Source organism: Ciona intestinalis, chromosome 1, assembly GCF_000224145.3.
Source record: "Ciona intestinalis chromosome 1, KH, whole genome shotgun sequence".
Classification (NCBI taxonomy): Eukaryota; Metazoa; Chordata; class Ascidiacea; order Phlebobranchia; family Cionidae; genus Ciona; species Ciona intestinalis.
Window position 1 is genome coordinate 7,022,773 of NC_020166.2, and position 27,203 is coordinate 7,049,975.

The 27,203-nt window shown below is 34.7% G+C and overlaps 5 protein-coding genes and 1 long non-coding RNA gene across 7 annotated transcripts in view; 3 read left to right on the forward strand and 3 right to left on the reverse strand.

Moving 5' to 3' along the window:
- LOC100181953 (hemK methyltransferase family member 2-like) overlaps positions 1–5,597 on the forward strand; it is a 7,422-nt gene extending 1,825 nt beyond the window's left edge. For both annotated transcript variants that reach the window (XM_009864124.3, XM_009864125.3), the window contains exons 4-9: positions 1,028–1,118; positions 1,445–1,629; positions 2,176–2,320; positions 4,134–4,214; positions 4,770–4,888; positions 5,227–5,597. In XM_009864124.3, coding sequence (XP_009862426.1) covers positions 1,028–1,118; positions 1,445–1,629; positions 2,176–2,320; positions 4,134–4,199 — 487 coding nt within the window. In that variant the 3' untranslated portion in view covers positions 4,200–4,214; positions 4,770–4,888; positions 5,227–5,597. The remainder of the gene's footprint in view (positions 1–1,027; positions 1,119–1,444; positions 1,630–2,175; positions 2,321–4,133; positions 4,215–4,769; positions 4,889–5,226) is intronic.
- LOC113474495 lies at positions 5,005–5,791 on the reverse strand. Its single transcript, XR_003396156.1, has 2 exons — positions 5,704–5,791; positions 5,005–5,359 (listed from the first exon to the last, which is right to left on the reverse strand). It is a non-coding gene; the product is annotated as an uncharacterized LOC113474495 (long non-coding RNA).
- Positions 5,792–6,196: 405 nt separating this feature from the next.
- LOC100175743 lies at positions 6,197–9,377 on the reverse strand. Its single transcript, XM_002119414.4, has 3 exons — positions 8,888–9,377; positions 6,916–7,064; positions 6,197–6,672 (listed from the first exon to the last, which is right to left on the reverse strand). Exons 1-3 carry the CDS (start codon positions 9,004–9,006, stop codon positions 6,575–6,577), a joined length of 366 nt encoding a protein of 121 aa, XP_002119450.1. The 5' UTR covers positions 9,007–9,377; the 3' UTR covers positions 6,197–6,574.
- Positions 9,378–10,400: 1,023 nt separating this feature from the next.
- On the reverse strand, positions 10,401–13,017 carry LOC113474264. The gene is made up of 2 exons (XM_026834641.1): positions 10,928–13,017; positions 10,401–10,580 (listed from the first exon to the last, which is right to left on the reverse strand). Exons 1-2 carry the CDS (start codon positions 12,476–12,478, stop codon positions 10,557–10,559), a joined length of 1,575 nt encoding a protein of 524 aa, XP_026690442.1. The 5' UTR covers positions 12,479–13,017; the 3' UTR covers positions 10,401–10,556.
- Positions 13,018–14,912: 1,895 nt separating this feature from the next.
- LOC108951039 lies at positions 14,913–22,835 on the forward strand. Its single transcript, XM_018817606.2, has 11 exons — positions 14,913–15,145; positions 15,594–15,796; positions 16,094–16,334; positions 16,620–16,974; positions 17,976–18,106; positions 18,348–18,730; positions 19,334–19,462; positions 20,216–20,419; positions 20,912–21,113; positions 21,460–21,637; positions 22,422–22,835. Exons 1-11 carry the CDS (start codon positions 15,139–15,141, stop codon positions 22,621–22,623), a joined length of 2,235 nt encoding a protein of 744 aa, XP_018673151.1. The 5' UTR covers positions 14,913–15,138; the 3' UTR covers positions 22,624–22,835.
- A 3,256-nt stretch (positions 22,836–26,091) lies between these two features.
- LOC100176308 (alkaline phosphatase, tissue-nonspecific isozyme) overlaps positions 26,092–27,203 on the forward strand; it is a 6,958-nt gene continuing 5,846 nt past the window's right edge. Inside the window, exons 1-2 of the mRNA XM_009864126.3 lie at positions 26,092–26,197; positions 26,648–26,902. Coding sequence (XP_009862428.1) covers positions 26,140–26,197; positions 26,648–26,902 — 313 coding nt within the window. The 5' untranslated portion in view covers positions 26,092–26,139. The remainder of the gene's footprint in view (positions 26,198–26,647; positions 26,903–27,203) is intronic.

Consider the following 27,203-nt stretch of genomic DNA (forward strand, 5'->3'; position numbering starts at 1 on the left):
GTAATTTGTTAGTTTTTTGGATTTAGAGGTTACGGGTTAAACGTAGGGGTTAGGGTTGGGTTAAGGGTTAGGACTTGGGGTTTTCCCTAACATAAAACAGTGCGAAAAACACGATTATAACATGCTGTAACGTACGTAATATGTCACTACTGTGACGTAACATATCGCTAATGTGACGTAATAAATCGTTAACCTTACGCAAGTCAGGCGAATTACGGTGACGCAGCACGTTTTCGCGCAGTTTCAAAGTTAATTTTCGACACGAACGCCCGAGTTTTTTCAAAAAAAAATTATACAGCGGGTATCAGGGAGACGTAAAGTACATTTTGAGACCAAAATTTTCACTGGTCACCAGCGACAGGATTACCTAAACAATCACCCACAAATTTACATATATGTGATAAGCGGAATCAAAGAGTATGAAATATTACACTAATGTTATGCTGTGGTTGCTATGCAAGTTATTCCATTGCTTTCCCATGGTAGGACATTCCTCACTTTGTTTGCCTTGTCATGTAAGGACAAATTATTTAAATTTATTCAAAAAATTGTTTCCTTCCACAGACCAACCATTACTGTTGAAGTTGGTTCTGGATCTGGTGTTGTTTCAGCTTTTGTTTCAAAGATATTGGGAAACTCTGCTCTATATTTGTAAGTTAAAGTAATGTTTCGAGTAGGGGTAACCATTTTTTAATGGTAGCCAGAGGACTGCTATTCTGCCTATATGATCATGTCAGCTCCTTTAAGACCAATGTCAGCTAGAGTAGTAATTAGATTATTGAGCATATCAAGCGAAACGTTTTTTCACGTACAAAACCCTCTTGTAATTTTACATTTAGAGAGCACCACCTCGCGGAATACAAGATATGTCTGTAAATGACCAATCAAAAAGTTAAAAGCAAGAGTTACAGGAATAATTTCAATTTAGAGTAGCAGTTTACTAGTTTTATTAATTTATTACATTAACAATATATTAAACAAAAGTATAACTTATGCCTTTGCTTACTAATTAAGTGTCCTTTACCAGTTGTACAGATCGCAACCACAGAGCTGCTTTATGTTCAAACGAAACATTTAAAGTGAACAAAGCAAATGTGAATGTAGTTGTTACAGATTTGGTTAGTCTTTATAATTTTATAATTTTCAAGTTTTTGTCTTTTTTTTAACTGTTTTTTTGATCATTTAATTTTTATCCTTATTTGCATGTGAGTGTAAATTGGAGCACCTTTATTGTCAGTAAAGTTTACACCTGTTTTACAATCCTATGATGCCCAGCAAATAACCTGTTTTAAAATTATTTAATGTTAAGTTGTTAACTCATCTTAATTAATGTGTTTTCTATTCCCACCAACAAAATACATTGCACCAAAATATGGTTTTTCCCAGCCTAATTTTTCGCTGTGTTATTATACAATATTTACAAAAATAAACCTTTGCAACTCAGGTCAGTGGTTTGTTGCCAAAACTGAAGAACAGTGTTGACCTTCTGATTTTCAACCCCCCATATGTGGTCACTCCATCGGATGAAATAAAAGGATCTGGCATCACTGCTTCGTGGGCAGGTGGAATGCATGGAAGGGAAGTAATGGACAAATTTTTTCAACTTGTTCCAACTCTGTTATCTGACAAGTAAGAATTTTTAAAAGAATATTCCCAGAGAATAAATAAATTTCTGATCCACTTTTTGGCAAAATGTTTAAATAATTTTTTTATTTAAAACTGTAATCTAAATATTTTTGTTGTGTTTAAGTTTAACGGTAGCAATAGAAGCTGTAGCTCAATGGTTGTAACAGTAGCTTATGTAAGGCTTAATCATGAGTATAAGGATTAGACTTAGGCATCAGATGAATATTTATAAACATTGTGTATAAACTGTGTTTTTTTTTTAAAGTTCTGATTAAACAAAAGTGTTGTTTTTTTCTAAATTTCTAGCCTTATTAATTGCCCAATGTAATAGTAATAATATTTATAAACTTCATATTTTAAGAACAACAACATTGCTAATTTAAAAACAACTTCTTGCTTCATTTTTTCTATATATATATACTTTTTAGGGATAATGGGCCAACTCTTCATACATGTGCCTTGGTGTGTTATATACTGCATGCGCATGGCCTCACCCATATACAACAAAATAACTATACACGCTCTTGAAACAAAGTTTTCTATGTTTAGGGGTGTGTTGTACTTGGTTGTGATCAAGGAGAATAAACCAGATGAGATCAAGGCATTGTTTTCAAATATGGGATTTCTATGTGATGTTGTTATGACTAGAAGATCTGGACCAGAGTTTTTGATGATATTGAAATTTACCCGAAAGGTAAGAACTACTTTACCTTAATCCCTGGGCCCTGAATATTTATTGGAATACTAGTGTAGATGTTTTCACATTATAAAATAGAATTGTTCTTGATTTTGGGTGGTGATTTTGACCCAAACAGCTAAATTCTGAGTTCTGACAACATATGTTTAGTTTTTTTATCCCAGGGATTACTAAAGATAAAATGTCCTTTAAAAAAGTGGTATTATAAAGGTGTATAACTGTTCTTCAATGCAAAAAATGCTTAAGAAGTCCCTAGCTATTATGTGTAACAAAATGTCTGTTTCATGACTGTTTTAGATTAGTTTTGATACGTTTGATAAGGGGTTTAGCAAAAAATCTGCAATGGTCAATAAATGTTAGAAGTGTAAAGCATTGACAACACAATTGAAACAACTTAAGCTTTTATATTTTACTAAAACCTACACATTAAAATACATAACAGTCTCTATGCACTACAAACAAGCAACACTGTATTTCTATTTTCTAACAGACATTAAAGGTCAAGAACATTAAACTTCCAAATAAATATTATACAACATAGATAAGGTATTAAAACAATGGAAGTCTTTTATATTTTACTAAAATTATTTTTTTCACGTAATACAGATGTAAGGAAGTGTTTCTGCACTCCAGACAAAACGCGGTTTCAATTAAATTTAGATTAATTATATCATACAATATCAGTTCCTATATTTTGCTTGGCAACAACAGCGGCAGAATTCTTTTATGATAAAACAATGATCCATTGTTGAAACGACCTTCTCACTGTTTCTTCATTGATGTATCAATGACATAACAATAGGGTAATGTTACAACACAATGGTTTGATTATGATGAACATCCATCAGTGTAAGGTTTAATTATTATTGACTTGTTACCCATTGTGTATGCTGGCCATTTAAACTGGTGTGTTTGTTGGCTCTGTAAATAAAACTTGTGGTTGGCATAATTTGGTTTCATATACTTAGATTGTTTGAATATGACTGTGTATGATTGATTTTTGTGACAGATTGATTAAAACTAAGATAGGTGATTTAATCAGGTGTAAAGGGATAGATCTATAAATGTACTTAAAAGTCAGGTTTGAAATTAAAGAAAAAAAAAACTGCATTTAAATTTTTTTTAAATGGTTTATTTTTGCAGTTTAAATTAAAGTGCTTTAGTTGGTAATTTTTTTTTGTTATAGTTTGCGAAATCAACCAGATTAAAAAATATTGGAATTTATTATGCGTTGACTTTCTAAAAGGAATTTATTTTTGGTTGTATGTAGTTTATTAGAATTCTAGTTTAAATAAATTGTGTAATAATGGCTGGTATTGCTGATGCTATTAAACTGAGGGAATTCACAAACAGACATCCTCAATTTACTGTTAATGATGTTGGGAGAATGAGGTTGTAATAACAACTTCTATATTTAGTAATTTTGTTCACTAGTTTATTAAATTATAACCGTATAGATATAACAAAGATATGCAGGCTAACTAAGGTCCTATTAAAAAATTCTTTGATTTTGCAACTTGGTGTTCGAAAAAATTTACCCAACACATATTTCTACTACATATTTATTTATCACTATGTGACTGCATAACAACTTCAAAGCAAGTCACTGATGAGTGTTCAAATTACCAGCCATTCAAAAATAAATAATCACCCACAAAGTAACATACTTGGTAACTGGTAAGCTGGCACTAAGTGTATGAAACAGAAGTTACAGAACACCCATGTTATACGACTGTCGTTTTCCCTGGAACGAAAACAGGCAATGTTTACAATTGAAAATGGAAAAGTAAAATGAATCATTACATCACAGAGCACCAATAACAGGACAGACAACTCCGGGTCTTTATGTTTGTCAAGTGGGAAGAATTCATCCTGATGACCCAAGTAAACCGTGAGTTGTTTTAATTATATTGTTTCTATTCTAGCGGGTAAGATCGTGCAGCGTAACAACACCCCAGGGTGTCAGATTTTAATGTCTGTCATTTTCTTAAAGATAGGCGATATTGGTAATGGATGGGCGACCTTTTATTTAGGTTTACCGCGCAACTTTTAATTAAACCATAAAAAATTATTGAATGATTTAATGGATGAAAGAGTGTAACTGATTTGTGTGGCGGGCAACGGCAGTCATTATAACCTTTTTTCTGTTTGTTCTATTTCACACACCTGCTTAAGAGTTACCTGTGTAACTTTGTGGGTGAACAAATCTTATGCCCGTCCGTTGTGTTACTTCAAGTATATCACAAAAGCTGCCTGTATGTAATGCTACAGGTGTTTTTTATAATGTAATTGCGCTGTAAGCTATTTAAACTTTTCCTCGAGAAATGCCTAGGCAAGATTAAGAATTTGACCTTTTTTAATTTTCTTTAAATTTTGTACAATCGCCCTCAGTTTTCAGCCATTGTTGCCTTCCCTGTACTTACCAATTCATCAAAATAATATTCAGGATTTCCAACATAAAATATGACTTATCGTTTCCCACAATGGATGAAATTGAACCTGTTCAAGTTGGGCCTTGGAATCGATTCGAAACAACATATGGTTTAAATTTTCCAGATAGCCAAGGTAACTTTACTCATTTTTTTCATAAATTTTCAGTAAAGCATAAAGAAACTTTATTTTAATGTGAAATATATGTTTTTTTAATTATTTTTTTTAATCTTAAACACTTGATTGTGTTGTAAACGTGTTTTCGGTACAGAAAAAAGCAAGAAAATAATCATGGCCCGTGCCCACACTAAGGAGTTTATGTCATTTTGTTTAAAAAACCTTGATATAAATAGATAACTTTTTGACTAGATAAAACACATAAAATTCAAAAATTAACATATCACAAACATTTTAAAACAAATATTAATCATTTTTCCTATATAAAATCTTTATAACAACATCTTTACATCTAGGTCCGATAGACAGACGTTATACTCCAACATCACACAAAGCTCCTCTTCCTCCTGGAGCAAAGTCTCCTCCATCTTTAGAATCTATTAATCCTCTCATCTCTCATTCGATGCTGATCTCAAACAACAGCAGAGACTGGAACAAAATTTCGGAAAAAAAATAAAAAAAAACTTATATTTATTAAGTTTCTTTTTTTTAGTATTTTAGTTTCACATGAAAACTTATGCAATGCATGTAATCCGCATTATCTGCATGACAAATGCGACGATGAGGAATACCTCACTAACATAAAACTAACTTTCAAATCTATAATTTATAAACTTTCCACAAAACAATTATATTGAATTTGTAAAGTAAAAGTTTTTAAACAACATATTTTCAGAGAAAAAAATGACTTTTAAATAAAATAAAACTAATCACTTTTTAAGCACATAATATAAGACCAAGCACGATTTTAAAAACAGAATTTCTTCACTTACTTTTCCAAAAACAAACTGTAAATGTTGTTGTTGAAGATTCAAGAAACTTCTATTTCTGGAATTTTTTATAGGGAGGGCAGCTGGAACAAATAGTATTTTTTAAATTGGAGTAAATTTACCCCTTGGGGGTGAAATATCTTTGTATTTAAAGGGTAATAAGCTACCAATCAAAATCCACATCAGTTGACGGGGCAGAAATAATGTGCCGATCGGAGTACTTTACCAGACATTGAACAAATCGTTGCTAAAAGCTAGCACTTCTTTCGCATTAAATATAATTATTGTAATTTGTTGTTTTTGCTTTTTAAAAAATGAGGGCCATGTTACATATTGGGTCTGATAGAAACTCGACTAAAAGGGTAAAGCATAGAAAAAAGTTTAAGAACCACTGCTATAAAACGACATCATTTACATTGATGCAGTAGTAATAAGCAATTTACTATTAAGTCCCATTTATTAAAACATTCTTTTCTTATATATAATATAAATCCTCAATCGTTTTTTGAAACTTTATTTTATACAATATTGTGATGTCATACGACGATGATTTTCCAAAAACACAGGTAAGTTGGTGCGCAAATCACAGATGAAATGTTGCAAAAATCGAGTACATGCATTATTCGTAGTTGAACAATAAACAACAATCGATTTACAATGTAAAACTTAGCCTTTTAAATATTCTTATTTTAACACTCATAGAAGCGAGGCATACAAAGCATTCAGATCGTCTTTGTTGTTTTTTCACTAATGGTGCGTTTATCTTAATTCTCCATATGGTACTCTAATTTTTCGGATCTGTTCTTTACACTGGAACTATTCTTTACAAAGAGAATGTTTCGTATCAGTATCACGGATAACTTGTACCAAAGAATCAGTTACGACATCTCGGTACTACCATCTGGATACCTTCCATGCGATTCTCATCTTTTGTGTAAAACACAGTCAATCGACCGCCTCTTGGAAACCACCCTAGTGGAAAACATAAGTTATACTACTGGTAAAATGGAACAGTGTTAGCACCCAAATACCGCATTTTCTGATCGTGTTTTACCATTTAACAAAGAATTTTTAAATTCGTAAGGATATGCGGTGAGGTACGGTAAATGTGTTTTGCTTATTAATTAAGAAACAGTAAAAAATCAAATTAAACATGTCTCATCTTACCCCGCCATTCTATACACAGTTTAAAAATATGATGACGTAGCAACTTACGTGGTATTGATATTTCGGACCATTTCACAGAACCATGGTCAGCAGAGTTAGTTGGTCGTTTCCGATGCGATACTGGTACTATGTCGACCCACGCAAATCTAACTCGGCTATTTTCTGTAACACAGTCCTCGAATTGAATGTACGCCGACCTGGAAATTATAAGTTGAAATTTTTTAAATTGGCCAAATTCAGCATTATCAATTTTTTTACAATAAGATGTTTGCAACAAAGTGTTGTAAAAGTTGCAACTGTTGTAAAAGTTTTGTAAAGCATACGCGGGACTAAGGTTTTTTGTATAATATTGGTGGTACATATAGTAGAATGGGGTAAGATGGTACATGTTTTCTTATTTCCTTGTCCTAATTGGTAGTGATAAAGAATATTAACAAAACCATATAACAGTAGCCTCTTGATTCTACATTTTAATTATTAACAGCACGAGTAGAAAATATATAATGATTCGGGATAGACGGGGTCCGCTTTTTTAACAAAAGAATTTTTATGTGCTAATTTTTTATACAGGAATTTTCATTTTTTGTGTACTTACCATTAACTAACGGAAACATGAGAATTTTTTTAACACAATATTTTTTTTTTTTTTATTTATTTATATATCCCGAGGTTTTCATTTTCACGTATTTTTCTGTTTTTCGTATGCCTACGGATAGAAAATATTTTTATTTTTATGTATTTTGTTCAGATTCGATCCATGTTTTGTTTGCGTATTTTTCATGCTTTGTTCCTTTTTTGCCACGTTTTTCATTGTTTAAATAAAAAGTATTGTGTCTACCCCTTTACAGTGGCGACACGCTATAATGTAATGATACTTCGCATGTACATTATCTGATACCTTTAACTTAAAAAGTCATGAAGCGTGGACCAAAGGTTTTATAGTACTAGTAACAAATAAAATATAACTATCAAAAAATGACGTAGCCACGATGACGGGATTACGTCTGGTATTGAGAAAGTTTCATTCTGAGTAATTCACCAATATTACTCTGCAAGCTTTATGTAATATTTTTTTGTGTGCTAATCGAAAAGTTAATATTTTAAAATAAAAACTTACACAAAATATATTGTGTATGCTTAATTTCTTTTGTGCCGTTATAATAACATCATGTGTGGTTACAAACACAATTTTACAATCTAACGGCCAAGTGAACAATTGACAATTATAGTTATATTAATTTCATAACCTCAACAAACTATGAAAGTTTGCAAAGTGTTTTTAAAGTAAACGATTCCCAGATTATGTCTGTGTATCTCAACTGACTTACAATTATTTTGACTTTAAACTAGAATTTACACGACGTAAAGAATTGCCTTGATCAAGTATTTACCTAAGCCCTGTAACATATAATACACTTTCAAAGACATGGAACTTCGTGTACATAACTGTGTTTATGATAGTGGTTTTTTCGTAAGCGTTTTAACATTATGTCGATTTCTCACAACATCAATCGCAAGAACCCGATCATAAACGCCTTCAATATGCCACGTATAAGATATGCCACGTATAAAATTTATATAAGTTTTAGTGTTTTATAAACATTTCCTGCATTTTTTTGTATTTCAAATACCGTTTAGTTATTGTATAGTAGGATGGGACCACATATGGGACACATTTTCGTTCTATTTTTCTCGTCCTTTTTGGTAGTAAACAAAAAAAAATATTTAAAGATTTATAAAACTGTATCCTCACGACTTTCATAGGCAGTTTTTAATTGTTTGAAACACGATCAGGATATTTGGGTATTGTGTAATAAAGTGTCCCGTCTCCCCCACTGAAGTGTCCCGTCTCTCCACACCCTATACTATATATACTCAAAATAAATTCTCGAAGTATATAAAATAGACAAACGTTTAAACTTATTATGTAACCTTATGTTTACATTGACTAATCCATCTACCCTTAACTTTCAACAAATAAAGCAACATTCAGGCACACAGCAACAAATACTTATTCTACCTCGATCCATCATCTAAGCAAGCGGTCATCGGGTAAAAAGCCACTGAACAGTTGCTAGCAGCACACGAAGTCCAGACCACGCAGCAAAGAGTTGCGAGCAATAATTTAATTTCAGCCATCTAATTATTCTAATATATACGTAAAGCTTGATGAATGCGTTCTGGCAAATTGATCAAAGCGAGTGAGCTACGGGAAATATTGACGCTTTCGTTAAAACGCCAGGGGCTAAGCGGACCTGTATAGCAAAGCTGTTATTAAATGACGTAAACAACTACACCCCAGGTGGCGTAATCAAGTTATATTTGGAGTTAAGGTCTAATGTGTATTATGGGTGTGTTTTTTTATGTTAAATGGGAAACAGGATCGTTATAATAGTGACTCATTTTCGTGGCCACCGAGGTTATACCAACAAGCCACTTCTCCCTCTCGTAACAAACTATATACTTTGAATATACAATAACGAGCAAGTACAACGTGTGTGTTTCTGATATGGCATAACACATATAGTAGAATGGGGGGAGGACGGGACACCTTTAGCACACAATGTCTAAATATCCTGATTGTTTTTTTTTAAATATAACTAATAACGGTCTATGGAAGCCGTGAGGCGATTTTATATTTTTCGAATGTTCTTGTTTACTACCAAGTGGGACGAGAAAATAGAATGAAACGGTGTACCATTTCCCCCTACTACATGTATTAGAATTAGTATATCCGTGTCAAACATGTATTAGTATATTCGTATCTAATTAAGTAGTATATTACATTCGGGGCTTTTTCATAACCTAATCTTTACTGGTTTCACTTCCCCAAACCAAACTAACACATGCCATAACGCAGTAATATTCTGTATGCAAGATAACTACACGCCTACGCATTTAACGTTGTACCAATACTCGAATCACTTCAACCACAAAGTTTAACAATCGAAACTATCGGGGATTTCCGCACTACAAATAACAACGAAGGAAGTCTGGGAATTTACTGGAGGGTAAAATTTACCCCAAAGTTTCGATCACGACATTTAAGACAACTTTTTCACAAAAAAATGTATTTACTTCAATACAAAAGTTAAAAAATAATAAAAACGTGTTACAGAGAAATCATTTGGATGTTAACGTTTTTGGATTTGGCACCAAAATGAACGGTTTGTACATATAATGTGTATAGGTGTCAAATTAAGGCAGTTTGGTATATATATTGATTCGGCATAATAAATAATAAAACGGTCGATTATCTAAAAAATGTTTGCCTAAAGAACAATTTGTTTGCAATACCAGCTGATCTTATTAGATACAAAAAGAAATTTATCCCGCTGTTTCAATTTCATTGTGCGGTCTTTTTAGTATTTTGCATTAAAAGTGAAAAACAACTTATATATTACATACAGTAGTGTGGGGGAAGATGGGACACCTTTAACACATAATTTCCAAAATCCCAATCGTGTTTTAAACAATTAACAACGGTCTATGGAAGTCGTGAAGATATGGTTTTATAATTCTTTGAATGTTCTTCGTTTACTACCAAATTTGACGAGAAAATAGATTGAAAAGATGTCCCATCTTCCCCCACCCTACTATATATAATTTAGCTGTGGGTCTTAAAGACCCGCGTGTGTGTCATGGATTTTAATTGGCAAGTTTTAAGCTGTACAAGTAAAAGTTTTAACTCAAGCACTTGAAGGTCGTTGAAACTGACATGCAATTTAAACAAATCTTTTTTTTAAAGTTCCATATGTGCTAACTGGTAAGCGGACACGTATAAAATAGAACACTTTTAAAGTTGCCCTGCCAGGATAAAATAAGTAGCATTCATATAGTATTGTGGGGATAGATGGGACACCTTCAGCACATTATATCCAAATATTCTGACAGTGGTTAAATCAATTAACAACGGTTTATGAGAGTCGTGAGGTGACGGTTTCATATCCTTGAATTTTCTTTTATTTACTTTCAAATGAGACAAGAAAATAGAACGAACAGGTGTCCCATCTTCCCCCGCCCTACTATATTTATCATTCTAGATTATTCAGATGTGTACCTTATGCATTAACATTCCATTAGTAAGGCGTGCAGAGGAATGTTTTATGGACACAGGTTTGCGAAAATCATTTTTTAGTTGCTTTTGCAAAGTCATTGCTGTGTTGAAGTATTCAGTTAGACTGTAGAGACCAATAGCAGAAATGAGCTTTTCAAAAACCAATTGCCCACCAAACGCTGTAATGTAATCATTCTGTTTGCCTTGATCGCTGTACAATTTCAACCGTAACTGGCATGCGACAGCCACAGCATATTCCAGACAATGTATAGTTTCGTGGTCCAGTACACCTTGGGAATTGAGATCATCCAATATTTGAAAGCTGGAAAGTCCCTCTACGCCATAAATGCGCCCTAGTCCGGCAACGAATAGAACGATGCCTTGATACACAAGCTGTTTTACGACGTACTTCCCACTAAAGATCGCATTTTTTAAATGGGTTTCAGTGGAATTATACTTGAGATCTCGTTCAAGAATTCGTTCGAAATCCTTAAAGTTGTTTTTAAAGTCATTAAGCCTTCTAATTTCAACGGCTTTATAGGCATACTTATCATACACGTCTTTGCTGCCGAATATGAAACATGGCCGCGACAGCACATCTGCAAGGTTATAACCGTTCTTTAAATCTTGTTCAATTTCCAAGTATTTTAACATTTCGCTCACCGGTTTGATCAGTTCCGTTTTCCAAGGTTTAAGTGTGGTACCTTGCTGCCTACCGATCGGTAGTTTACAAGCGTGAGGTAAAAACCCGTCGAGTGCAATACCGCGCGGGGTTTTTGCATCGTAAAACCACCATGAATGTTTACTCGACGAGTTGTTAAGCGTGGGCACAGCAACGCAAGGTATTATGGTCTCACAGAGCCCAATTATTACAACGTGAAACAGTACAGAGAACCACTTAAAAAACTGAATGACAGTCTCTGACCCCTCACGTTTGATGACGTCATCATTTAATACTATGACGTGTTCGAAATCTGAATATGGAGTAATTTCCCCTCTTGCAAGGGAGCCCAATCCAACTATAGCGAACTTTGTCGAATAAGGCGGCACGCCAATTATATCTAAGACTTTTTGTGCAATAAATCTCATTATAGAAACATATTCTTGAGTGATTGTACCAAGCAGTTTTCTAACGGCAGATATTCTTTGTCTCTCCAGGGAGATTTGTGAAGATTTAGTGTCCATTCTTTCAATACAAGAAAATGCTTGTAATTCAACGGCAGTTTGCTTGCGTAGGCTTTGTATTTTCTGCGACACCTCTTCAGAAATATCCATCAAAGACGCATTTTTATCTGTACAGTCTGACAACTGACGTAGATGCAAGCACAGCTCATTTAAATCATCGTTAACTTCATCCAGGTTAGCTGGTTTTCGAAGCTTAGCTCCAGCAAATAAAGCGGCGCTTCTTATTAGGCTCAGCATGTCTGGGCTTTTCTGTCTGTATATTTTCCCGAGCTTATGCAAAATGACAGCAGATTCTTGTGGCTGCTTTTCTACACCTTTCTGGTCGCAAAGAGTTTTCAACTTTTCAATTAGCTCAAGTTCACTCTCCATAGCTAGCGTGTGGCATTTGTTTATCGCTGCCTTGTGAACCTCGAATGTCCGTAACAAATGCTGGGCTTACAGCAGACCACCATGCTTACTCAAGCGAACTATTCACTATGACGTCACTACGTCACGTCTGCTTCGAACCGTAGCAGCAGTTTTAAGACTGAGGAGAATTAACTTAGAATTTTATGTCTCACCAAGTATATCAGAAACGATTAGTAAACATCTGGCGAAAGTCTTAAAGATATTTCGTGAATTCCAAATAGATTCAACGCGATTCGGTGTAAAACGAGTTGTCTCGTTTTAGTTGTGACATGACGAATAATAAAGCTTTGTAAGCACACCCTGTAAGTGTAAGACGAACACATTAACACAATTCAACTTAAAAAAAAGCGTAACCTGAAACCTTGTCTATTGATATAATAAATACGCTGTACTACACAATTAGCTGCAGCTGTCTTTCAAAAAACAAAAAAGCAATTGTATCTTTTACATTTTTAACAATCCGAACTATATACTCATACAAAGAAATCGTTGCGCAAAAGTAAACAATACCACCGTTACTATTATGGCTTAGACGTACACAGTCTATTCATCATTTTACGAGAGGCCAAATTACACAATAACCAACCGCGACTCATAAATTAAAGGGTATATACGCCATTCAAGCGACCCCAAGTCATTGTTACAGTGCAACGGCAGGTATTGTGACGTAATAAGAAACACATTCGAGTATATTATTCCGGAACGTTTCGATTCTGGAAAGGTTTTGTCTCAGTTTATGACAACACAGGTTTGGAAAGATGGTTTAGTATTGGAATATTACTTAAATACGACACCGTTGCATTTAATACAGTTCAACTAATTTAGTATAGATACAAGTAGAAATATTTAAGTACGCCGTACTCAAAGAATTTTATGTCAAGTTACGAAATTTGAGAAGCAGATAATCATGAGATTAGGACTTCTGTTGTTTATTATAACTGAAACATATGGACACTAGAAACCAAAACAAAACTCGCCGTAAGTGGTTTCTCTGCATCAGTTTCAATTATTCATATTTGTGCACAACAGTCGCTGTTGCTGTTACTAAGAGACAAGACCAACTCGCTACCGCTTTGCGCATGCGCAGTATGGGTGTAAGTGGACGCTGAAAGTTGGGTTGTATTCTGGAATCTTAGTGATATTTATGGATATATATATAGTGGTTTTATCAACAATTTGAAAAAGGATTATCTTTGACAAAACTTTAATATTGTAAAATGTTATTGTTGAAAGAACAAAACAAAAATCTCTTGTAGGCTAATGTGAGCACACGTTAGTTAAGGTTATATCAAAAAGGCAGTGATCGTAGTTCTAGAAATATTGCGCCTTGCTGATTAAAAGCAGAACGTTTGGTTAATATCTATTACATAGTAAGGTGGGGAAGATGGGACACCTTTTACTCTATTTTCTCGTCTCATTTAGTGGTAAACAAAGAGCATTCAAAGAATTATAAAACTATATCCTCACGACTCCCATAGACCGTTATTAATTGTTTAAAATACGATCAGGATATTTGGATATTATGTGCTAAAGATTTCCCATCTTCGCTCACCTTGTTATATTACTTTAGTTGTGGTATAGTTTTAGCAGTGGCTTTCGTATGTAGGCTACTAACGTGAAATAATGCGTGAATACGTCTATACCGAGTTTAAAGTTAAGATACCGCAAGATAATGTCAGAAAAGCGTTTCTTTTAATAAATAATTAAATCTAATCTCTCTTTGATCATGGCGAACAGTAGAGAAGTCGGTATTTACGCCAACAGCCTTGGGTTAGAAATTACTTTTGATAATTAAGCAAATGATATACAGCTATAAAGCTTAACGTTCAATAATGCGACAATTTAATGTACAGTTTCGTTTTACAGGCACTGTCCAAAGTTGCACTATCTAAATAGAATGCGTTGCTTCTCGTTAGCAGTTTAAAAACACCGTATGTATGACCCTGCATAAACGTACTAAAATATGAAATAAAACAAAGTTTTCAAACAGAATGAATATATTACATATAGAACTATAATGCGATAGATTATTTTTTTATGTTTTTTAATTAAACAAAAGCATTCGAGCTTGGGGATTATATTACGTCATATAGTTCATGCAAATTTTCGACAGAAACGAAACCGCAATATGCTTGTACGTCATCGGACACGTCACGCACCAACGTCGGTGTGGTTGAAACGGTGTTTTGCTTTATCGTTAGCGATTGGGAATGAAATATTGATGATGTACAATCACCACACACAACGGAGAGAACAAGCGCTAAAATTTAATTGCTCTGCACCGCGCATGAGTGGTTGGTTTCATACTGGTTTGTTAGAAGACGATTTGTTTGATAATTTAAACACAGTTGTTAGGTATAGGTTCGAATTTCGAGGTTCAAGTTTCTTAAATAAAACAAGATAATTAAAATGCTAACTATTAAGAAAATTAGGAAAAAAATATTTAAGGAAAATTTATTTTCAGTTAAGCAGTTAATGTAAGAATAGTTTCGATTGTATTTGCCGCCTAAAACTGACCTGGCCCTAAAATTCTATATGGATGATACCTTTGTGTAAAAAAGAAGGATATAATAAAGAGTAACTACACGAACTGCCGAAAGAGAGACTTTATCCGCCACACCATGAACTGTGAGTTTACTTTAATGTTATAGCTAATCTAAAAGTGTAATTTAACTAATAATCGTCTTCTTATTTATGACAACAAAAGTTTATTATACAAATTATACAGAGGCTGTGGCTAACCCATATATACTCCGTCTATATATTAGGACTAAAAAGACATATAGGGTGTATGTATCGTATTGTAAAATGAGCAGGAAATAAATACGTAGTAGAGTGGGAGAAGATAGGACACGTTTAGAATACATTTTCTCGTCTCATTTGGTATAGGAAACAAAAAATCATTCGAATTATAAAACTGCATTTTCACGACTCTCATATATAGTCCGTTGTTAATTATTTAAAACAAGATCAGTATATTTGGATTTTATTTGTTAAAGGTATCCCATCTTATCCTCACCCTACTTTGTAGTTAGACAACGTGCGTGACGGTACTTTCTTATTTGTATGTTAACAGATTATTCCGATGGGGGACCCGGTACTCCCCCTTTTCCTTCACCACCCCCTGATTTGACGCCTCCTGTCATACCTCCTATTTCTAGCCCGTCTGTTGTTGTCCTGGAAACGGCCACTGAAGGGTTATTGCGGGTCAAAGTTGAGTCTGACGTCATGGCGTACATTTTATATTGTTTCTATAGAGAGTTCTCAAGAATTCAACAGGTGCGTTGTTGACTTATTTAATGAGTTAGTTTACTCTGCAGAGGCGCAATGTCTACAGTTTTGTCCCATTGAAAATTAAACAAACATATCTCGATAGCGTCTAACTTGAATTTTTAACAAAAAACGGAAAACAGCCTATAAAAACAGTTAAGCAGCAGGCATGCAGCAGAATTCTGTGTTTTTATAGTATTGGCGATGAACGTGAACCGTAGGCTTAAGTAAATATTATACACACAACTTTAGGGTACGAGTTTACCACAACCACGTTTGCTGACAATCCAATTTATAATTTGTTAGATCTACCAAGTTTCAATCTCATGGTCAGGAGTCGATAACTGCGTGTTGTTCTGCGCAACCGCAAAAACAAACAAAGATCAACTGCCATTGGCCGCGCAGCGTTTTCTCGATTTCTATTATGACGTCAGCCAGGATCTGGTAGCTGTTCCGTTAAACGAACACGTGACCAGCATTACGCTACACCAGTACCACAAAGCAACGTACCAGGTTAAGAAATTACACCCGAAAGTTATGGTGAAAGGCAAGTGCTTTTAAAGGAACTGAGTCGGTTCTTTATACCGTTTGAAAAGGAAAAGTGATACATGCTGTATTTTAAATATATTATAGAAACATATACATTGTTTCGTTTAATATTTTTGTGTAAGTTACAGGACAACCGTTATCTCTGTCTCTCTTTAAACAAAACTAAACATATTGCTCTTTAACCTCGAACACACAGTCCTTTTGGGGTTCAAATCCAAAATCTAATGAATAGGCAGCATTGTAATCATATTCACAAGATACTAAAATTACTTTAACTTCATAGAAATCAAAGAAACGAACAGACTGGCTCTATATTGCTCAAGCAGCGAAGTTGAAAGTGCAAGAAGAACTTTTATATCTGCTGTCGATTCATGTTCGCCATCCCGTCTGCCCACCTCATACGAGGGGTCGTCTAAAAATAGCGATTGGGAATTACCCCTAACAAAAAAGAAACCACTGGAGAAACGGAACTCGCTTGAAAAACAAGATTCCTCATTTTCTGAGAGCAGTTTACAAGATTTCTATGATTGCTCTCCGCCAACTAATCCCAAAGGACATAGTGACATTACTAGTAATTACAGACGACAAAACAACTACAAAACAACGAACTCAAGACAAGAATTCTACGCGAGAATACAGTAAGTTCTAATAAAAATTCATTGGAAACCATGAACGTCAACGTACACAATATATTTTTGCGTATAGCTTAATAACAAAATACAGTACGTGGGTTAAACACTATAGTCTAAAATGTGTTAAAATTACGTCTGTGTAAATTTACAATTTCATTTTCAAATTATTAATATATAGTAGGGTAGGGGAAGATGGGACACCTTTAGCACATAATATCCAGATATCCTGATCGTGTTTTAAACAATTAACAACGGTCTATGAGAGTCATGAGGACATAGTTTCATATTTCTTTAAATGTTCTTTGTTTACTACTAAATGGGACGAGAAAATGGAGTTAAAAAGTGTCCCATCTTCCCCCATCTTACTGTAGCTATTCCAATTGCCGATGTAGTACGCCATAGTTACGCTTATAGTCCGACACCAGGGTTTGTATATTAGCCATGGAAACCAAGAGATTATATATAGAAATAATTATACTCGGGCATTGTATCAATACGCACCATTCAACCGGTAAGCCACATCCTGACGGTGAAAATAAGCCTAAGTATAGGTTTGACAACGATTCAATATGTTGAGTCTCACTGTGAAATTAAAATTGTTTCAATAGGAACGTGCAGCGGACGTCATCCGTATGATAACCACCGATCTTATATTGAGCCGTGTATAGTAGGGTGGGGGAAGATGGGACAATTTTTTATTCTATTTTCTTCTCTCATTTGGTAGAAAAAGAAAAAAATCAAAGAATTATAAAACCGTATCCTCGCGACTTCCATAGACCGTTGTTATTTGTTTAAAACACAATCAGGATAATTGGATATTATGTGCTAAAAGGTACATAATATCCAAATATCCTAATTATCTCTCCCCACCCACAACTATATAAGTAAAAATGTCGGTTATAAAGAGGCATAACCGAAAAGTCGTATACCTGTTATTACATGCTTTATATTAGCATTTCCTAGCTTTATGCAAACACAATATTATGCTCAAGATTTGTTACGCGCAGAGGTCCTTCTCCAAGAAAAGAATCTGAAGACGCCACGTCATCAAACGGCTCATCAGGTTACGGGAGTTTAGGAGGAACCTTAAGTCGTCATACTGGGATGTATGACGCAACAAAGTACAGGACACATTCTGGTACGTACATTACTGTGGGGTAAAATGGGAAATCGTAAGCAGCCCATATTTTCTAATCGTGTTTGGAATAGCGACTCTATTTTAAAGTCATGAGGATATGGTTAAACATAATTCCGTAAATATTTTTTGTTTACCACCAAATGGGAAAAGAAAAGATAATGAAAACATGTCCCATATTATCTCAGCACCCTACAATAACTCAAATATGTCTGAATCACACTGACCATTCATTATTGTACAGACAGTTACTACGGCCCGAAGCATCGTCTCTTACCCCCGCTCCCTCGGAGCGATTCTTTACGTCACAACGAGGTATTTCGACAAAATCAACAATTACATCATTACGCAGCAGCTGGTGAAAGACACGTGTTAAAGCGGTCGCCGAAACGTTACGCCACTGAACCTTACGTCGAATCGGATTATGACGTCACATATACGTCATCACACATCGAGCGACCAAGGACACAAGGCAGATTATTAAGCCCAAGCCCAACATTGGATTACTTGCCGCAATTGGAAACGCGTTATAGGCCGAGTTCAATGTCGCGGCCGCGATTCGCGATCGGTGATGACGTCATAGAAGAATCTTTGTCGCTGAGGCCAAGAACAGACACCATGCGAGGGGTATGTAAACTTTACAAGTTATACTTCTGGCCTAAATTTTTGGTTTCAAGCAAGGGGTTCACCTATACTACTATAAGGGTGGGGAAAGATGGCACAGCCTTTGATTTTATTTTCTCGTCCCGTTTGGTAGTAGAAAAAGAACATTCAAAGAAATATAAAACCGTATTTTTGCGAACCCCATAGACCGTTGTTAATTGCTTAAAACACGATCAGAATATTTGAGTATTATGGGCCAAAGATGCTCCGTCTTTCCCAACCCATCTGTATTTAATACAAAACTTATAGCGAACGGTCGTTACTCGATGCAGCGCAGATATATACGCAACCTATGCCAACTAGAGACACTTCTAGCAGGACGTGGGTAGACGTAAACGCCATATAGCCTACCTTAATCAGATAATGTATAGTTTTTTTATATAACATGGGTAAACTGCTCTATTTTTACCAATTTTGACAAAACTAAGTATTCTTGGATTAAATTTATGTTTAACTATAAGTTTTAAATGCTTACAGGTCATATCTTAAATTAACATATAACTTATTCAAATACATAAAATATTAGTTGGTCAAAACTAAAAATCTGAATGTTTTTTTGTCACCCAGGTCCATTCAAAAAGTATAAGTCCAAACGTGCGGTTACGACTAACCCCTGACATTGCTTCAAAACCGTCTTACATTCCGAAACTTAAATCCCCTTTCACTTTTAAGCAGAGACACAAGAATTACTTTGAGGTTTGTATTTTCTCGTCCCATTTGGTAGTAAATAAAGAATAATCAAAGAATTATAAAACCGTATTTTCTCGACTCCCATATAGACCGTTGTTAATTGTTTAAAGCACATTCAGGAATTTTTTAGATATTTTGTGCTAAAAATGTCCCAGCTTACCCCAACCTATAAAATATATAAAAAAATATCGTGTGTATGATGCTCAATATATTTAACTATGTGCGTATCAAACCATAAATAATTATGTACGGGCAATAATTAGGAGCTAGATGCACTACTCTACACGATATTTTTATAATATTCTTTTCTTAAAGCTTTTGGCAAAAGTAAGTTTCCCATCGATTTAAGCGACAACAATTAGATTAGCTTAGATTTAATTAAACGTTACGTGGACCAAATTTTTAACAGCCCGACACAATGTAACGAATAGTACCTATAAGTAAAACCACACCTAAGCTATGGTATAGCCTATATTTGTGTTTTGTCTTAAAGTTATGTAGACTATGTGTTTATGTTGTAGTTTTTTGAAAGGTTTTATCAAATTTATATTATTATAGACCTGTGGGGTAAGATGGGATACCGTTAGCACCTTAGACCCATTTTGACCGGTCGTGTTTTAAATAATTAACAACGCTGTTTTAGAGTGGTGAAGCTACGGTTATATAATCCTGTTAATATTCTTTGTTTACTACTTAATGACGAGCAAAGAGAATGAAAACATGTCTCATTTTACCCCACCCTAATATACGTCATAACAGGTGATGACGCCAACTGGAATCAAAATCGAAGTTCAGGAGGGTGACGTCACGGACGTTGATTCTGACGTCATGGTAAACGAAACAAATAGTCATTTACACGTCACAGGCGAGCTGGCGTGGGCTGTAGCGAAGCATGGAGCGTTCGAGATTCCGAAACTAACGAAGCTTCATGTCTCAATGAAAGGACTTGTGCCAGAAACTAAGGTACGTGGGTATTGTGACGTAAGAGCCGGAAATGACGTGTAAATTCGACTGCTATAGAATTTATCACAATTTAACAGGTGATCAGCGTGAATTGAGTAGCACCATCTGCTCGTTACATTGTTACTGGGTAAAACGGAAATTCTGATGACATAATGTAATCCTGCGTATACCCTCGAAGAGTAGGGGACAAAGGGTGTAATATATTTCATGTCGTGTACGCTGTACATAGTTTGGCTATATAACCTTTTCTAGTCATAGAGTGTAAAAGTACCCTTATTATATTAAAGTCAAAAAAACAAACAATACTTATAGTGTTAATATACACAAGTGGTCGACCACTGGGTCTAGTTATGACAACTGAATGTTTGAACAAGTTACTACCGCTGTTAGAACCCTAAGTATTATACAAACTAAAATGGGTTATTTTAAAGCTGATACCCAAACTAACCAAACACATTTGCGTACGCAATTACAACAAATATTAATTTAAAGGTTGTGGTGACACCTGGTGTAGGACTTCCAAGTGTGCACATCGTACACGTGGTGACGCCAAAGTGGCAAAGTAGTAACGTCAAACGCAGTCGGAAGTTGCTCTACAACTCGTATAAAAATATTTTTAACAAAGCAAATGTCGAACTTAAAGCAAGATCGATCGTTCTACCTGTCATTGGGTTATGTGGAGGAAATAAACAAAGTAAGGAGTGGTTGTTGTTGTAACATGGCTGTTTAATACAACAAGGTATGGGAGATTGGGGTGCGGCCAGTTAGACCAAGAGATAAACTGGATAATTTTTGAGAAATGTTTATTGTGGGTGAATAAACTTTATACACACTGTGAAGTTATGATATGGTTGTTTTATTTTACAGTATCATTTACAAACGGTTTATTTCATGCACCCTATTGTCCACCATTTGGTGCTTGGGCACCTTATACACCACACATGGTGTTTACAATTAAGTGTGTTTTCTCGTACTGAACAAATGTTGCTATTTTATCGTTTTAAAAAGCACTATCTTCTATATGGCATTTATTTTCAAAGGCGAGTCATACCCTCTGCACATAGCAACGGAAATGATGTACCAAGCGCTTGTCGCCTTCCTAAAACTAGGCTCTCCATATTTACGCCACATACGTTATATGGGGAATGATCCTGACCAAGTCAACCTCATTGTGACGTCAATAAAGCCGAAAATAGAAAACGTGCAGTATGATGCCAGGTACAGTAATTAGAGTTTAGAGTTTAGACTATTTGATTGATGTTTAATATCAAGCGCTTGCAGTAAAGCCGCCGAATTGCAGTGGAAATTTGGACAACGTTTAAAAACGTTGTTTAAAACTACATCCGCTCTGTGTTTGTCTGCAACGAGATTAAAACTTTAATATTTTGCTAGCTGCCAAACGTCACCGGCTTAATTTCAATAATGGTTTGAAAAAAAAACAGTGTTGCAGATAAATAAAACGATTTGCTGACCTTACACTGGTCGCCAGAGGTCATTTGCGACGACGCCTTTCGGGGCAAGGCGCCATGCTATTGCATGTGACCTTTAACGTAAAAAGACTGCGGTGTGCAGAAATATTTGTGCTGGTAACCTTTAAAGTTTAAACTATCATTCGAAATAGAAAAAAAATAAATATATATAGTAGGGTGGGGTAAGATGGGATATATTTTTATTCTATTTTCTTGTAAATAAGAAACACTTAAAAAGTTGTACAACCGAAGCCCCATGACTCTAAAAATCTTTTTAATTGTTAAAAATATGATTAGAAAATATGGATTTTAGATGCTAACAGTCCCATCTTCCCCACCCTACTTTATATACGTTTTTTTAGTGTAAACGTGTGTTTCGATGGAAATTTAGTTTACTGGCACAACTATTTCTACACACAAAAAAGGATCACGGATAAAAATAAAACACTGTTTATTACCAAATGGGACTATAAAACAAAATGAAAACATGTCCTATCTTACACCCACCCCTACTTATAACCCTAAATGTACAGATTCCTACGTCAGCAACAAACGAAGGTTCGCGAACTTTCCAGCAGTGGATCAAGCGGTAACATTGACGTCATGAGTGACGTCAACACCAATTACAACAACAGCCGGATGCAATCGCTTCGAACAACCCCGTCAAGTTATACGTCATCAACTACGTCATTGCCCTATGGAAATCTACATACATTGCAGCGACCGCATCGTTAAAATGGTAGCAAATTACCATAGAAACAACATTATTTAATAAACGTAGAAACATTTCTATGTTGAATACCAGTTTTATGTTAAATTGCAAGCCGAAGAAATGGTTATAAATCATAGATCGTATCCGCTATTGAAAATCCCCACAGTTTTTAACCCCAATCTGCAAACATTTCTAAATTCCAATGTCTGTTACCTATTATCCGCGTTTAATTTAACTTCGATATAGCTTGCAAACCAATTTTCTCTTACTCGCACGACTATTTTTAAAAAAATTCTCAAAGCGTTTTTTTTTGTTTTTTTTTTATGAAATATAGTAGGGTGAGGCAAGATGGGACATCTTTGGTACATAGTATCCAAATATCCTTCTTGTATTTTAAACAAACAAAATACAAGGTCAATGGGAGTCGTGAGGATACGGTTTTATAATTCTTTGAATGTTCTTTGTTTACTACCAAATTGGACGAGAAATTAAAATGATAAGGTGTCCCATCTCCCCCACCCCACTTTACTATATATCTTAAGTTTGTCAATGGTTAACCATAAGTCCAATAAATCCAACCGCCAATATCAAAATATATTTACATTTCACTGTGACTTTGTCAAAAAGCAGCAAGAATTTCTTACTGTTTTATGCGTTGTATCATAAAACAAGTAACACATTGTATCACCGTTTTAATTTTTGAGTTTTAAAGAATCTTTTTAATTATTATTATTGGAAAAACAATTTAGACACAGTTTATGTATTTCACCACGCCAACCTCAAAGTACCTTTTGCTACCTATATGTTTTAACTTTATTGCAGAATATATAAAATAAATAAACTATCTATCAAGAAAATGACCAGAATTTACGAAATCGAAAAAACGGGTAGTAACAACAAAACAACAGTTGTTAAAATATGCTTAATGATAAAGCAGAAAAAGAAATAACATTTTGGATAAAAGACGGGACCGTTAAAGCCTAAGAACAATATAGTAAACGAACTCACGGTATATACCTTAATACATAACAGCGACGTAACCTATATTTAACCAATGGTATGAAGCATGTTGTGTTCCTGTACCTCTATTGTAATCTAAGAATCAAAAGAATACGTTGTCTTAATGCAATCAAAGGAAATAAAATAGTTTACCAATCTAAATACGACCTAAATCTAGTTATATACAACAATAAAACATGCTCATTGTATATTGTAACATACATAATATTTTGGATACCTATATATTCTTCCGTTAAGATTAAACTAAAACTATAAAAGCTGAGATATTATTAAAACGTTTACAGGGGCAGTCTTTGCGACAAACTGCATGTAGTCAGTTAATATTGAACAAAAATGTTCTACGAGAACTATAGTCAGTTAATTATGAACAAAATAGTTCTACAAAGAAATATAGTCCGTTAATAATGAAAAAAAATGTTCTACGAAAAAATATAGTCAGTTAAACAAAAACAAAAATGGTCTACGGAGAACTATAGACAGTTAATATTGAACAAAAATGTTCTACGAGAACTATAGTCAGTTAATAATAAACAAAAACGTTTTAATATAAGGGCATGCTGAGGTATTTGGTACGTCGTTAAACCATTACACAGGCAGCTAAGATTAAGAATTATACTTATAAGGTGATTAGATCTGACACGTAATTGTTAAACGAAGGTAATGAAAGAATTATAACGCAAGGTAATATTAACAGATTTATTAAAAATACCTTTATTAAAAAATCATTTCCAGCAGAAGAAATCGGATTCAACCTTTTGACACTGCTAGTCTAGCACCCTGTGTATTATAAATGTTGTTGAACCGGAAATTGTGGTTCACATCCATTTATTACCACGTCAATACAAAATTAAACCTACATTTTGGCGAAAAAGTTAAGTGTTTTAAGTTTAAAATTGCAAAACGTGAAGGTATGTTACACAACGTTCATTATAAACCGGACATTGGCAGATATGAACTAGTACTTTAGCGGCTCGTTAAGTCTGCACACGGGCTTGAATATTGGCATGGTATACAATGCACAAGCACTCTAAGCACGAATACATTACGTGATCGTAAAAAACTCATTAGCGTTGCATTGAAATGATCAATTAAAACGAACCTATCACGCGCTATTTATATCTTCCGTGTGGTATATGAAAGGTTTACAGGAACCTAACTGTAAAGAAACAGCGCAAAAACTTAGCGTTTAGTGTTTAGTGATACTAAATCCTATAATAGGAAAACTAATAGTAAGCTGCTGGTGTAAAGTTTTATGGAAGAAGAAATAAAGTATCTCAAATCTAGGAAAATGATTTATGTTTACAACTTAAACTCAGCGAAAAACAATCTAGGTGTATTATATAGTAGGGTGGGGGAAGATGGGACACCTTTTAATTTCGTTTTCTCTTTTCATTTGGCAGTAAACAAAGGAAGAACTATAAAATCGTATCCTCACGACTTCCGCAGACCGTAATTTTTTAAAACACTATCAGGCTATTTGGATATTATGTGCTAAGGTGTCCCATCTTCCTCCACCCTACTATTTATTTCTTTTATATATTTTTTTTTTGAGAAAGGCGTTTTTTATGTTGGGAAAACCCGTTTTAACTTTCGCCGTATCATATCTTTGGATCAATCTGCGGTATAAACTTGGCACCAAACGAGATTTTGATTCGTTAAGGCTGTCTTTTCGCCAAGAAATTAAAAAAAAGTTCGACTTAAGCGCTTAGAAGAGCATTTGTTTGCGTGAAGAAGTTGTGTATATAAGCAGCGCCTTGCACAAGGAGTATAAGTTCTGCGAATAATTCGTGGAAACCGACCAGTTTACGCTGCGTACTTACTGTGTAGTGCAACCAGACTTTGAGATTGATATGATAGGGTGGGGAAAGATGGGACACCTTTAGCTTATAATATCAAATCTTGATCGTGTTTTAAGCAATTAACAACGGACTATGGGAGTTGTGGGGATACGGTTTTATAATTCTTTGCATTTTTTGTTCATTACCAAATGGGACGAGAAAATGGAATGAAAATGTGTCCCATCTTCCTCAATCCTACTATATCATTTTAATGAATGAATAAATGAATCTAACTTTTGTTTTTAGCTCATTCTTTGCATGCACAAAAAAACTACAGTCGTTATAACACAGGTGTTTTATTTTATACACCCCATTTTATAAATTGTTATAAAAAACTTTTTCAAATTGTTGTAAATAGCAGAATAAAGAGAGAGAGTGTATACTACAAATAGTGTATTGGTTGGAACGCGTTAACACGTATTTGGTGCAAATAAGCGTCTTTCTCATAACCATCACAGCCAATGCTGGTTTGCTATGAAACTTACATACAATAACCTATTGTTTGTCGGTAAGTAAATAAGGTGTGGAGAAATATAATATATCTCCAAAATTAACATCACAAGTCTGACATGTTCTTCTGGTTTGGACCTTCAAGTCGTTTTAAAAAATAGAAAGTGTATATTTGAGAAAATAGTTTTAACATGTTTTGCTTTTAGCTGTAGGTTATCTAGATTAGGTGAAATGACGTCATTATTTATCAGCGTTGTCCTGCTGACGTCGTTCCGAATGACGTCATGTGGTGAGTTTATTATATGTTTTAACGACTATCGCTTTATCGCTGTATCGCTGTATCGCTGTATCCTGTTTTTTTTTTCATTATAATTGTTTTTCAATCCTCATTACCCTAAGTTCAAAGTTATTTTTACATTGGTGTAGAGGGTGGGGGAAGACGGGACACCTTTAGCGCATAACATCCAAATATCCTGGTCGTGTTTTTAACAATTAACAACGGTCCATGGGAGTCGTGTACGGTTTTATAATTATTTTATGTTCTTGTTTACTATACCAAAGGGACGAGAAAATAAAATGAAAAAGGGTCCCATCTCCCCCGTTACTATAATATACCTTTATATATGGGTTCTTTCGGGCGAATAATGCAATAATACAACGTACATACAGACAGTACAATACAATATCCTTTGCCCTTGTGTCGCACTTATAATTTTTTACTTTGTTTTTTATTTCACAGTCAGTCCGGCCGAGAACACGAAGGAATTCTGGTACAGAAATGGCTTGCAAGGTATTGAGTCATCGGTGGATACGTTTGCTCAGCTTAATCCAACTCGAGCGAAAAACGTCGTTATGATGATTGGAGACGGAATGAATATTGCAACGTTAACGGCTGGACGTATTGCTATTGGGCAGAAGTCGGGCGCCAGCGGAGAGGAGCATGTCACTGCGATCGACCAGTTGCCGCACACCGGGATTGCAAAGACTTATAGCGGTAAGGGTTGGTTAAAATGAATGGTTTGACGATAGAGTTGGTTTTTATTCTTGTGCGCGGAGAATATGAGATGCGCGAAGAAAAGAACGAATTAAACAAACGGTATTTGTTTGGACATGGCCTACTAGAGATATCTCTGTAAATAGGTCGTGGTATAAAATAAAATGAAGGTTATTTTTAACGGCTTTGCTGTAAATAAGCAATTACTTGTTCAAAGTTTGCGGTGGGCGTCGTATATTTTATGTGATGGGTCTTTAACTCTGTCTTTAGTTAAACTTAGTTTGACAAAGTTGAGTTTTCG